Source organism: Mandrillus leucophaeus, unplaced genomic scaffold, assembly GCF_000951045.1.
Source record: "Mandrillus leucophaeus isolate KB7577 unplaced genomic scaffold, Mleu.le_1.0 Scaffold237, whole genome shotgun sequence".
NCBI classification, from domain to species: Eukaryota; Metazoa; Chordata; class Mammalia; order Primates; family Cercopithecidae; genus Mandrillus; species Mandrillus leucophaeus.
Genome location: NW_012102443.1, coordinates 250,043 through 264,196, shown reverse-complemented (window position 1 = coordinate 264,196; position 14,154 = coordinate 250,043). Strand labels below are relative to the sequence as shown.

Here is a 14,154-nt window from a genome sequence, read left to right as displayed (position 1 = left end):
GGCCTCCCAAAGTGCTGGGATTACAGGCTTGAGCCACTGTGCCCAGCCTATAATATCTTTTAACAGCCTTATTGAAGTATGACCTCAATAAGATCCTCCATTTTAATGTATAATTAGTGATTTTTAAGTAAACTTATACCGTATAACCATCATCACAGTCTAGTTTTAGAAGATTTTCCTCACCCCAAAACAATCTTTGTGACATTTTTGGTCAATTCCTTTTCCCACGCCAGCCTAAGACAATAATTAATTTGCTTACTCTCAGCCAGGTGCAGTGGCTCACACCTGTAATCCCAGCACTTTGGGAAGCCGAGGTGGGTGGATCACCTGATGTCAGGAGTTCGAGACCAGCCTGGCCAACATCGTGAAACCTCGTCTCTACTAAAAATACAAAAATTAGTCAGGCGTGGTGGCAGGTGCCTGTAATCCCAGCTACTCAGGAGGCTGAGGCAGGAGAATTGCTTGAACCTGAGAGGTGGAGGTTGTAGTGAGCCAAGATCAGGCCACTGCACTCCAGCCTGGGTGACAGAATAAGACTGTGTCTGAAAAACAAACAAACAGAAATTAACTGGGTGTGGTGGCATGCACCTGTAGTCCCAGTTTCTCAGAAAGCTGAGGTGGGAGAATCACCTGAGCCTAGGAGGCAGAGGTTACAGCGAGCTATAATTGTGCCACTGCACTCCAGCCTGGGTGACAGAGCAAAACTCTGTCTCAAAAAAGAAAGAAAGAAATTTGCAGTTATCTGAATTGCTGTTCCCTTTAAGTGATGTGATTTTTTTTTCCTTCTAGCCATGTATGATGTGTCTGGGAGTGCATTTCCTCACTAGCCATGTATGATGTGTCTGGGAGTAGATTTCCTCACTAGCCATGTATGATGTGTCTGGGAGTGGATTTCCTCATGTTTATTGTCTGGCATTGACTGAACTTCTTGAATGTTTTGGTTTATATCTTTTGCCAGTTTTACAGAATATTCAGCTATTATTTCTTGAGACTTTATTTTCACCATGCTCTTTCTTTTCTCTTTCTGGGACTCTATGACACTCACGTTAGATTCTTTGGTATTATTTGATAGTGTCCTGAGCTCTGTTCATTTTTAAGTCATTTTCTCTCTGTTCAAAACTGACAGTTTCTGTAGATCTGTCTTCAAATTCTTTGACTCCTTTTAAAGCGTGTCGTGTGCTATTAGGGTCAAATTTATTTTTTGATTTTCCGGTGGCATTCTAGATTTTTAAAAGATGTGTGCTTGTGTTTTCTTTTTATCTTAGGAGACTTTGAGACAGAAATCCATCTTGATCCAAAATCTAGTCACCTTTCTAAAATCTGTTTGATTCTATCATCCCCTTTCTTGTAAGGTGTTTTATGGCTAACTTGGCAACAAGAAAGTGTCCTAGCTAAACTAACCACTTTCTGCCCCAGCCCCCACTGTGGCCTTTAATCTCATCACTATCCCATTCCCTATTATCCTGTCAGACTGATGTTTTTGTATCTCCTCAGTCCTCACAGTTTTTTGTTTTTGTTTTTTAAATCAAAGCTGCTTCTCCCAGAACGCCTTTGCCTCCCCTTTTTTTGTGGAAAACAACTAATTTTCTAAAACCCATTTCAATTTTACCTTTTGCATAGAGCCTAACTTTACACTCAAATAGAGTGAAGCGCTCCCTGCTTTTTATCCACACTGTACTCTCCTTTATTTCTTAGTTATTATAAATTTATTTTATTTGTAAGTGCATGTTTGCAGCCCTCTCTAAGACAATGTGACTTTTGAAAGTATTATTTTGTTATCTTCCTTCTTGGTATTTTTGTGTATTGGTTTGTTTTTGAGATGGGGTCTCACTCTGTCACCCAAGCTGTGGTGCAGTGGTGCAATCACAGCTCACTGAAGCCCCGACCTCCCAGGTCAAGCAGTCTTCCCACCTCAGCCTCCCAAGTAACTGGGACTACTGGCATGTACCACCATATCCAGCTAATATTTATATATATATTTTTTGTGGATACAAGATCTCACTATATTACTCAGTTTGGTCTCAAACTTTTGGGCTCAAGTGATCCTCCCGTGTTGGCCTCCCAAAGTGCTGGGATTATAGTTGTGAGCCCCCTTGCCTATCCTATTTTCTTTCTTTTGCTACTACCTCTTCCAGTGCCACATTTGAGGTTCAGTAAATATTTTATTGGTGGTTCAGGGGTTTAAAGTCACCTCTTCCAGTTTGCGTGTCTTCTGTGAAGTCGTCAGAATCAAAATGGAGTCACTAGTGTGAATTTTTTTTTTTTTTTTTTTAACTCCGACAGGTAGAGCTGGGGAAGCCTGTGAAAAGAGTGTTCTCACACTTGCATGCCTGATAAAAATTATCACAAAAGACTGCAAAAGCCACAGCCTTGTACAAAGGCCATTGAAGCCTTACACAAAAATACTTTTATTGGGACATCTGCCCAGCAGCTGCCTGTCCAGCTTTGGACTGGTGTCACCCTTATTATTGATCTTTGTAGCCAGGGAGAACTGTTTCAGAACAATTACGTGATGCACCTCTTTTTTTTTTTTTTTTTGAGACGGCTTGCTCTGTCCCCCAGGCTGGAGCGCAATGGCCGGATCTCGGCTCACTGCAAGCTCCGCCTCCCGGGTTCCCGCCATTCTCCTGCCACAGCCACCCGAGTAGCTGGGACTACAGGCGCCCGCCACCTCGCCCGGCTAGTTTTGTATTTTTTTTAGTAGAGACGGGGTTTCACCGTGTTAGCCAGGATGGTCTCGATCTCCTGACCTCGTGATCCGCCCGTCTCGGCCTCCCAAAGTGCTGGGATTACAGGCTTGAGCCACCGCGCCCGGCCACACCTCATTTTTTTCGTTTAAGAACTTTCATCTTTCTTCCCATCCAAGTAATAACCAGGCCCGACCCTGCTTAGCTTCCGAGACCGGGCGCGTTGAGGGTGGTATGACTGTAGACACCTTTGTCTTTCTTTACTTCCCTGAATACACATGTAGTTTACTGTGGCCCGTGTCTTCCCATGGCAGTACTCTGTTCCCAAATAAACATCATTTTCTTCTGGAGAGCCTCTCTCTTTATTCTTCAGGTTAACAGTTGTATAAATGGAAGGATGGAAGAATGCACAATGACATTTTATCACACAAAATATGCAAAGGTAGGGACATGGCATTTTGTATAACTTGTTATGAGAATAAAGTGCTCAAACTCCAATATTTTTTTCTCACATCATACAGTGTTAACTGCTTCAGGTTTACTAGCATTGTGCTCTTACAGGAGTCATTCTCATTTGATGATTTATCTGTGGACTTCACCCAAAAAGAGTGGCAGCTCCTGGATCCCTCTCAGAAGAATTTATACAAGGATGTGATGTTGGAGAACTATAGCAGCCTAGTGTCACTGGGTAATAAAAGCTTTCTTGAGTATCTCGGACCATGCCCAATGCATTGCCTTTTATTTTTAGTTGCTGGGAAGTTTCAGAAGCCTGTAGTTAGGCTTCTGAAATTTTTAATGATTTTAGACCTGAAATTTAGATCACGGTTGCTTGGACTATGACACCAAGAAAGTATTTGGGTCTCACCTTTCAATAATGAAGTCGTAAGTTTGTTATGCAGCCTCTGAAACTTAAGTAGTAATAGTTTGAGTAATAGTTTGAGCAGTAGTGGTAGCACCTAATGCATGTAACTTACTATATACCACATCTTATACCACATGCTTTACATATATCAACTCATTTAATCATCAGAGATTATGTGGCTAGTACCGTTATCCATTTTTCCTGATGAGAAAATCAAGGCCAAGAGAGGTTAAGTAACTTTCCCAAGAACTAACAACTATTAAATTAAAGAGCCTGGATGTAAACCCAGGCTTGCTGGCTCCAGAGCCTCTGAAGTGTTCAGTGGCTTTGTACTAGACCCTATTAGCCACCAGGGAGACTGTTACTGTAACTTTGAGAATTACTTACTCTGTTGAGGTACAGCTTTATCCGGCCAACTGTCATGTGAAACCTTGCTCATCTTCAGAGGCCCTAAACCCCAAGCATTTGGGCCCAAGGCCTTTGTAATTTTTCCCTTAACAGGGTATGAAGTTATGAAACCAGATGTCATCTTCAAATTGGAGCAAGGAGAAGAGCCATGGGTAGGAGATGGAGAAATTCCAAGTTCAGATTCTCCAGGTGAGTGCGTGAGAACCAGGCAGGTGGGAGAAAGCAGAAGTCCCGTGTCATCTGGTCACTGATGAGTTTGCCTCTCTGAAATGTGCTTTAGGGATCTCTTTCCAAAATCTCTAAACCTTCGGTGGTACCTCAGAACAACTGACATTAGCTACTCAAGTAAGTCACATTTAGACGTAGCTTCTTTATAGCTTAAAATTACCTTGGCCATGACGTTATTCTCTGTGACATCTAGGACCTTGACTTCTTGTTTGGTATTCTGTCCTCACATGTTTAATCCCTTTCAGTCCCTCCTTCCCCTGTGGTCAAAGACACCTCCGTTTGTCCATTGAAGCATCTCGATTTTGTCTTCAATTTGGGTATCTCTGATGCCCAAAAGACCACCCTCCAAAGCCCCAGTCTGTTCAGTCTCATTATATTAGAAAATGGAGCCATTATTTCTCCCAATTTATCCTTATCCTCCCTTTTAAATTAGGTTCCTTTGTGTTTTTTTCCTGCAGATTAGACACCATGAAGTATATGAATAATCCCTTTCCTTTTTTTTTTTTTTTTTTTTTTGAGACGGAGTCTCGTTAATGTCACCCAGACTGGAGTGCAATGGTGCGATCTCAGCTCACTACTCCACCTCCTGGGTTCAAGCGATTCTCCTGCCTCAGCTTTCCCAGCAGCTGGGACTACAGGCACATGCCACCATGCCCGGCCAATTTCTTTTTATTCTTAGTGGAGATGGGGTTTCACCATGTTGGCCAGGCTGGTCTCAAACTCCTGACCTCGTGATTCGCCTGCTTCGGCCTCCAAAGTGCTGGGATTACAGGTGTAAACCACTGCACATGGCCGAATAACGCCTTTCAACCATCCTTTCATGTTGTTTTAAATTTTTTTTCTGTTGGGAAAGTATCTTTTTAAAGCCTTCCTTCCTCAACTTCCACTTAAAACTAGGTCCGTGATATCTCATATTTGAAGTTGTCAAATTGCTAGATAGATCCAGTTTTTAATATTTTACAAGCTACCTTAATGATGCCACCATATTTTATTTCCTAAAGCTTCCCACACTACTCTAATCAGTTGAACCTCTTTACTCATTATCTGCTTTGTGACATTGACTTACTTCAGGTTCCCTCCAAAGCAGACCCTCAGATACTTATGTGAGTGTAAGAACTTATTGGGGACGTGGTCCCCACAAATGTAGTGAGAGAATGGACAAGTCAGACCATGGAAGTGCTGGGGGCATTAATGCCAGTGAAGGGTGGGCTGACGCTCTGACTACTGCCGTGGGTGGTGGATGCTCAGTTCTGCTGAGTGCCTCTGAGGCACTGTGAGAATATTCCTCAGTCTTGACACTCTGAGGTACCAGGAAACCCAGGTATTTATGTACTAACTCCCATCTCTCATCTTGAGGTTTCCTCTGCCACAGTAAGAATCCAGAATGTCCAGGGTCCCTTCATACAGACTAGTCTTGTGCTTTCAGCTCGAGAAGGTTCTTGGGTAGAGAGTCGTGAGTGCCTCCAGTAGGAATCTGGTCAGCGTATGGGTGGGGCGGTGGCAGCATCTGCTACAGACTTGTAATCTTTGCTTTCAAGGACCTCCATAGTATGACACTATTGCTGCCTGTTCAGTTATTTCTTCCTTCCCCCCATTCATGGTCAGTTCCATTTAAACATTTCTCAAGTGTTTTCAGATATGTAATGTCTTGAACTTTTGAGGGTATTGTACTGGTGACCTAGAAGTTCTTAATCCTTTCCATAGGAACTTGGTTTTCACTGCATTCATATTTATGAAATGTTCCTTGACTACCCCAGCCTAAATTTTTCTCAGCTTTTGCTGAAGTCCCATCTGTGACCTGATCATAGTATGTATAATATTTTTTAGAACGTTGGTCCCTGAGCTTGGTTTGCACACATGGATGCAGGGGCTTATAATTAAATGTCTTCACTTTAGTTATAGAACATGTAATATTTGATAAATTTCTTTCCAAAAGCCTTGTGTTTGTTTTTATAGACAGGGTCTTGGTCTGTTGCCCAGGTTGCAGTGTGGTGGCTTGATCATAGGTCACTGCAGCCTCAAATTCCTGGGCTAAAGTGATCCTCTTGCTTCAGCCTCCTAAGTAGATGGGACTACAGGTGTGTGCCACCATGCCTGGTTTTGTTTTGTTTTGTTTTGTTTTTTGTTTTTTTGTTTTGTTTTATGTGGTAAGACTGGGATTTGTAATTTGAGAAACTTCTTGTCGTTTTTATGTGCCCTTTTTAGTTGAGATCCACTCACCCAGTGGGGTTAATCCTTTACTGAAAGGGATTACAAAGACAGACCAGAAAATAAGTTCCAGAAACATAGGAGTTAAGAAGATGAGACATTTGTGTTCTTTTTTAAAAAAAATTCAGCACGTAAACACTGAACATTTGTTTTATTGCAAGGCAGTGGAGAGCTAATTATCAAGATTACACAAATGGGGACTGCGTGTCAGGGTCTCCAAGATCCCCCCATGTTCAGAGTCACTAGAAGGACTCACTGGACTCAGCATATTTGTACTTATGACTAAGATTTATTACAGTGACACTATAAGGACACAGCTGGATCACAAGTGAAAAAGGCACAGGCAGAGTCTGAAAGAACCCATTTGCAGGCATCCTAAGCTCCCTCCTTCCCATAAGGGTCAAAGTTTACTATCCCCCTGCAGCAAAAATATAGTAACACGTGTGTTTGATGTTTCTGCCCAGGAAAGACCATTAGAGATAAGTGCCCAGGGTCTTTACTGGGAGCTGGTCCTATAGGTATTCTCTGCCTAACATGTGCTGATCATACTGTTTGTATACAGTCTCAGCATAGTAATTATCAGTTAGGAAATAGTAGGGACATTCCTGAAACCCATGTTCTCAGATGCCAGCTGAGGGCCAATCTTGCAAACAGGACTTTCTATGGATGGTAGTTTCGGGCCTGAAGCTCTTTTCTACACAGACTACTTCAGAGAAAATAGAGTATTTATTGACTTCTTTTATTTTTAAGTTATTGTGCTAGGTACTGTGGGTATAATAGAGCATTAGAGATATATATTTCCTGCTGACATAGTGTTTACTTGCTAGAGGACAAAAAAAGAACAGGGTAGTAAGTAAGCAGGAAAAAATTCAGATCCTGCTGAGTGTTATTACAGAAATAAATTAGATGAGAGAGTGGGTTAGTCTGCTCAGTCTGCCATAACAAAATATCATATTCTGGGGAGCTTAAACAACAGAAATTGGTTTTCCAGTTTTGGAGATGGAAAGTCCAAGGTCAAGGTGCCAGCATGGTTGTTTTCTGGGGAGGGCTCTCTTCCTGCCTTGTGAAGAGCCACCCTCTCACTATGTGTTCACATGGCCTTTCCCCAGTGTGTACATGGAGAGAGAGAAAGAGATAGATAGATATAGATGGATCTCTTGTGGGGTTTCTTTTTTCTTTTTCCTTTTTCGAGACAAGGTCTCACTCACCCAGCCTGGAGTGCAGTGGCACAATCATGGGTCACTGCAGCCTTGACCTCCTGGGCTCAAGTGATCCAAGCATCTGGGACTACAGGTGTGCACCACCACACCTAGCTAATTAAAAACAGGTTTTTGTTTTTTTTGTTTTTTTTTTTTTGAGACGGAGTCTCGCTCTGCCGCCCAGGCTGGAGTGCAGTGGCCGGATCTCAGCTCACTGCAAGCTCCGCCTCCCGGGTTCACGCCATTCTGCTGCCTCAGCCTCCTGAGTAGTTGGGACTACAGGCGCCGTTTTTTTTTTTTTTTTTCGTACAGACAGTTTCACTGTGTTGCCCAGGCTGCTCTCAAACTCTGGGGCTCAAGTAATGTGTCTGCCTCAGCGTCCCAAAGTGCTGAGATTACAGAGGTGGGCCACTGTGCCTGGCCTCGTATCTATTTTTGTAAAGATGATAACCCTGTTTGATCAGGGTCCTACCCTTATGACCTCATTTAATCTTATTTCCTTAGAGGTCCTATCTCCAAATACAGCCGTTCTGGAAGTTCTTCTTCAGTGTACAATTTTTGAGGAGATACATTTAGTCCATAACAGAGAAAGACATGGGAAAACTAATTGTAGACATGAAAGATGTGAAATGAGCATGGGGAAGAGTGTCTCCAAAAGGAATGACAAATAAGAATATGTTAAGTCAGAAAATGGTTTAGTTACTTTTAGAAACAGAATGGAAGCCCATGTGGCTGAGGTCAGTATGCCTGAGAGATGCAGATAAGTTGGAGAGAGTATGGGAACTAGATCATATCTCAACTTGTAGGCAACACAATGGAGTTATAAGCGAGTCAAGAAATTTTGAAAAGTAAAATCTGATTTAGAATTGTGAAAGTTTATTCTCACTGCCAAGTAGAAAATGTAATTGGAAGCAGGGAAACCAATTAGCAGGGTATTTCATTGAGATAATGTGATAGTTTAGAATACAGCAGAGAAAGTGATGGAGAGAGTGGGACTATTTGGGATATACCACAAATGACCAAATATAAGGCAATTACATTTTTCTAATAGGAAAAAAAATAAAGATGGTGGAAGGCAGATGTAAATTTAAAACACATACTTAAGTATTAATAGTTCAATAATTTGATAACATTTAAAATAACATGAATGTAAGTTTAATTTATAAATGTTTCATTTTCTGCACCCATATTTTCTGATACCATTTTGTCGAAACTTCACATACATCTCAAAATTAATATGTTAGGCCTAACACAGTGTCAATTGTGGGGGCCTGCACCTGTAATCCCAGCAAGTTGGGAAGCTGAAGTGGAAGGACTACTTGAGCCTAGGAGTTTGAAACCAGCCTGAGCAACATGGTGAGATCCCATCTCTACAAAAAATTCTAAAAATTATCTTGAGCATGGTGGCATGCACCTGTAGTCCCAGCTACTCAGGAGGCTTAGTTGGGAGGATCAGTTGAGCCCAGGAGTTCAAGGCTGCAGTGAGCTATAATTGCACCACTAAAGTCCAGCCTGAGTGACAGGGCAAGACCCTGTCTCAAAAAACAGAATTAATATGTTTATAGTGGAGTCTTGATTTGAACCCATGTATTTCTCCCTCAGTTTTCCTTAATGCATTAACACCATAATCTACCAAATTGTTCAAACTCCAAACCTAAGGGTAATTCTAGATTCTCTTTTTTCCTTTATTTTCTCCATACCAAATACATCAGCAAATCTTATTGATTCTACCTCCACCATATAATTCTACAAATATATTACCTTCAGTTGACATTTAAATTTGTAGAATGTTTTCACATTACTGATTATTTTTCTTACCTCTAGGTACAACCTCACAAAAAATTTGAAATATAGATTTTTGTTGAAAAACGGGCCAGCATGTTGACTCATGCCTGAAACCCCAACACTCTGGGAGAGACCAAGTCTCTTACTGGTTTGGGAGGCTAAAGTGGGAGAATTGATGGTACCCAGGAGTTCAAGAGCAGCCTGAACAACATAGGGAGACCCCATCTCTACAAGAACAACCAAATTAGCCAGCCATAGTGGTTGCACACCTGTGTATTCTGGCTACTTGGGAGGCTTATGTAGGAGGATCTCTTGAGCCTCGAGGTTGAGGCTGCATCACAACACTACACTTCAATCTGGTCAACAGAGCAAGACCCTGTCTCAAAAAATACATATTTTGAAGTTCACTTATAATAGTATAAATGGTTATATCATGAGGATAATGGAAATAGAGCTATATAACAACTGACTGTCAAACTGTCAGATTATTTTTAGAATGGGAACTTGGGTCTTGGGATAGTTTTAGTGAAAGTACACATGGATTTTAAAGTTCTGTGCCTGAATAGTTTAGATGAAAGATGATATGGTTTGGAAAATGTGTTGCATAAGTGGCTTTCTTGATAGCAACGTGAAGATGCATATGGCAAGCTTAAATAAAACTTTAGAATGAGAACCAATATGCAAAATATTTCTCATTCTTTAAGCTTGAAATGACTACCTAATTTTTCTTTCAAATATGTTCATTTTCTTCTTAGTATTTACTACAGTGTACAGTTTTGTTGTTTTAAAAATATTATTTCTTTATCTTTTCCATTACAATGTAAATTTTATAATAACAAGAGCTTATTTTTTCTTTTGTGTCTCTATACCTCACACACTACCTGGACATAGTATATACTCAGAAAGTATTGAGTGAATTAATTACTCAAAACATTGGGTCAAAGCTTCTTCCAACCTTTTTGCTTTTCATTGCTTTTCATGTGTTTTTTACATTCTCCATTTAATAAACATATTTGTCAACAACCAAAGGTGACTTAATCTCCAGTCAGTTTCCTGTTTCTGTTTTGAGTAGTTCCTTGCAATACCTAGAAGATTGTTATTATACTTGGGACTTACTTCAGACTAGGAAACTAAGCCTTAAAAGCAGCCAACCCCTCAACATAGCATTTCTAGTTTTTTTTTTTTTTTTAGAAAGCACAACCAAACATTTTTTTTTTTTCCTTTATAGAAGTCTGGAATGTAAATGGTAACATGATGTGGCACCAGGATAACCAAGACAAGCTTAAAATTATAAAAAGAGGTCATGAATGTGATGCATTTGGAAAAAATTTCAATCTGAACATGAACTTTGTTCCTTTAAGGAAATCAAACAACGAAGGTGACTTAGATGGATTGATTTTAAAACATCATTTAGATTTGCTTATTCCAAAAGGAGATTATGGAAAAGCAGAATCAGATGACTTTAATGTGTTTGATAATTTTTTTCTCCATTCCAAGCCTGAGGATACTGATACCTGGTTAAAGTACTATGACTGTGATAAATATAAAGAGAGCTATAAAAAGTCACAGATTATCATATATCATAGAAATCGTTTAGGGGAGAAACTGTATGAATGCAGTGAATGTAGGAAGCGCTTCAGTAAGAAACCAAGTCTCATTAAACATCAAAGCAGACATATAAGAGACATAGCCTTTGGCTGTGGTAATTGTGGCAAAACCTTTCCCCAGAAGTCTCAGTTTATTACACATCACAGAACTCATACAGGAGAAAAACCTTATAATTGTAGCCAGTGTGGTAAAGCCTTCTCCCAAAAGTCACAGCTCACATCCCATCAGCGGACACATACAGGAGAGAAACCGTATGAGTGTGGCGAATGTGGGAAAGCCTTCTCCCGGAAGTCACATCTCATATCGCATTGGAGAACACACACAGGAGAGAAACCCTATGGATGCAGTGAATGTGGGAGGGCCTTTAGTGAAAAGTCCAATCTCATTAACCATCAGAGAATTCATACCGGTGAGAAACCTTTTGAATGCAGGGAGTGTGGGAAAGCCTTCAGCAGGAAGTCACAACTTGTTACACATCACAGAACTCACACAGGAACAAAACCCTTTGGATGTAGTGATTGTAGAAAAGCTTTCTTTGAGAAGTCAGAGCTTATTAGACATCAGACAATTCATACTGGAGAGAAACCCTATGAATGCAGCGAGTGTAGGAAAGCATTTAGAGAGAGGTCCAGTCTCATTAATCATCAGAGAACCCACACAGGAGAGAAACCTCATGGATGCATTCAGTGTGGGAAGGCCTTCTCCCAGAAGTCACATCTCATATCGCATCAGATGACACACACAGGAGAAAAACCCTTTATATGCAGTAAATGTGGGAAAGCCTTCAGCAGGAAATCACAGCTCGTTAGACATCAGAGAACTCATACGGGAGAAAAACCGTATGAATGCAGTGAGTGTGGGAAAGCTTTCAGTGAAAAATTAAGTCTCACTAATCATCAGAGAATTCATACAGGAGAGAAACCATATGTATGCAGTGAGTGCGGGAAAGCCTTTTGTCAGAAGTCACATCTCATATCACATCAGAGGACACATACAGGGGAGAAACCCTATGAATGCACTGAATGTGGGAAGGCCTTTGGTGAGAAGTCAAGTCTTGCAACTCATCAGAGAACTCATACTGGAGAAAAACCGTATGAATGCAGGGACTGTGAAAAAGCTTTCTCCCAGAAATCACAGCTAAATACCCATCAGAGAATTCACACTGGAGAGAAACCCTATGAATGCAGTCTTTGTAGGAAAGCTTTTTTTGAGAAATCGGAGCTAATTAGACATCTGAGAACTCATACAGGAGAAAAACCTTACGAATGCAATGAATGTAGGAAAGCCTTCAGGGAGAAGTCAAGTCTCATCAATCATCAGAGAATACATACAGGAGAGAAGCCTTTTGAATGCAGTGAGTGTGGCAAAGCTTTCTCTCGGAAGTCCCACCTTATACCACATCAAAGGACACATACAGGTGAGAAACCCTACGGATGCAGTGAATGTAGGAAGGCCTTCTCTCAGAAATCACAGCTGGTTAATCATCAGAGAATTCATACAGGAGAGAAGCCTTATCAATGCATTGAATGTGGGAAAGCTTTCTCACAGAAGTCACAGCTCATCAATCATCAGAGAACTCATACAGTAAAAAAATCCTAGAAATACAGTTAATAGTAGTCTTTGACAGATCATCTTGGACTTCAGAAAATGCAATTATGATAACGTTTTTAGACAGTCACATTGTGTTATGTGTCTGCACTCCTTGAGGGTGAGAACTCTAAATGAGATGGTGTATGGAAAGCTGATCTTAATTCATAGAGTGAACCTATGAATGCAGTGCATCTCAACAACTTTTCAAACCATAGTGAAGCCTTACAGAGTAGAACATTCACAGCAAAGAAGAATCGTGTGACTATCAAAAAGCCTTCCAGAAGTCAAGTCTCCTAAGCTACTAGACATATTTCTGGAGATGAGGGAAAACCCCATGAATGCAGGAAATGAGGCAATATTTTTAAGAAATGACAGTTCATTGTACATAAGGAAATGCCCTTAGGAATGAAGTTCTATGAAAGTACTAAATATGGGATAGTGCAACAAGTAACCAAACTATTTTGTATTTTGGAGAATTCATATTATGGAGAATCTTAACAATTTAAAGACACTGGGAACACTTGCCCCTCAGTATAGTACTGTCAAGGGAAGCCATACACTTTTTGTAGACGTGGGTACCAAAAATACCCAATTCTAAGTGGTTGACAGTTGTTCACTTTGAAGTGTGAAGTTTTAAAAATATGTGAATAAAATTATGTGAATAAATTGGCCATTGAAACATCTAAGAAATTTCTTAGTGGTATTTGTGGCTTATCTTCTAGTGTCACATATGTTTTGCGTTTTGAACTGACATATAATTTAATGTAATTGGGATTATGAAATGCATATGCCTTTTAGTGCCTCTGATGTCTGTGAAGACACACTACACACCACTGGTTTTTATTTTTTAACAATAATATAGAGAATGGAAAGTCATGTAACATGGCTACATTAATAAGTACCTTGAGTGATAGCCCATTTCTTTTTCCTTATTATAGACATACATAAGGAGTCTTTTGTTTTTACTGACCTTTCTATTCAGTAACTGAAGCCAACATTATGTAAGTCTTCTGCATCCTCAGAGTCTGAGTAACAGTTTATATAAAATAAATATGCAAAGGCAGGAACCACAGAATAACCATAGTAATATATAACTGAATTAGCAAAATAAAGATACTTGAACTACATCACAACACCCAAACTAAATGAAATAAAGTAGTGCTGTATCAAATCTTTTTCTCATTTAGTGAGATGCCTCCATATATTTTTTATATATATATATCTATGTATCTTAAGTGATATGTAACCCAAATACCACTATTTTAATTTACTGTGATAAAGTATCATGGATATTTTGTGCTGCTATTATGCTTTTTGTGTTGCATAAAATATCTTGTAAAAATTAGATGAATAAATGAATTATTAAATCACATTTCTGAAGATGTAAAGTATTAGGGAATTTTATGCTGGAAAAACATTTTTGACATTCAAGGAAGCCTATTTTCTAGCAAATTTCTGTGGTCACTGGAAAAGTACATATGATCCTGAACTTACAATGTGGTTACATCCCAATAAACCCATTGTAAGTTGAAAGCATTGTAAGTCAAAAATGCATTTAATACACCCTACCTACCAAACA

General features: G+C 40.0%; 1 protein-coding gene across 1 annotated transcript in view; it reads left to right on the top strand.

Annotated features, from left to right (window-relative positions):
* Positions 1-13,261, top strand: part of ZNF84 (zinc finger protein 84) — a 20,393-nt gene extending 7,132 nt beyond the window's left edge. The window contains exons 3-5 of the mRNA XM_011982205.1: positions 3,249-3,375; positions 4,051-4,146; positions 10,606-13,261. Coding sequence (XP_011837595.1) covers positions 3,249-3,375; positions 4,051-4,146; positions 10,606-12,584 — 2,202 coding nt within the window. The 3' untranslated portion in view covers positions 12,585-13,261. The remainder of the gene's footprint in view (positions 1-3,248; positions 3,376-4,050; positions 4,147-10,605) is intronic.
* The last annotated feature ends 893 nt before the right edge of the window (positions 13,262-14,154 follow it).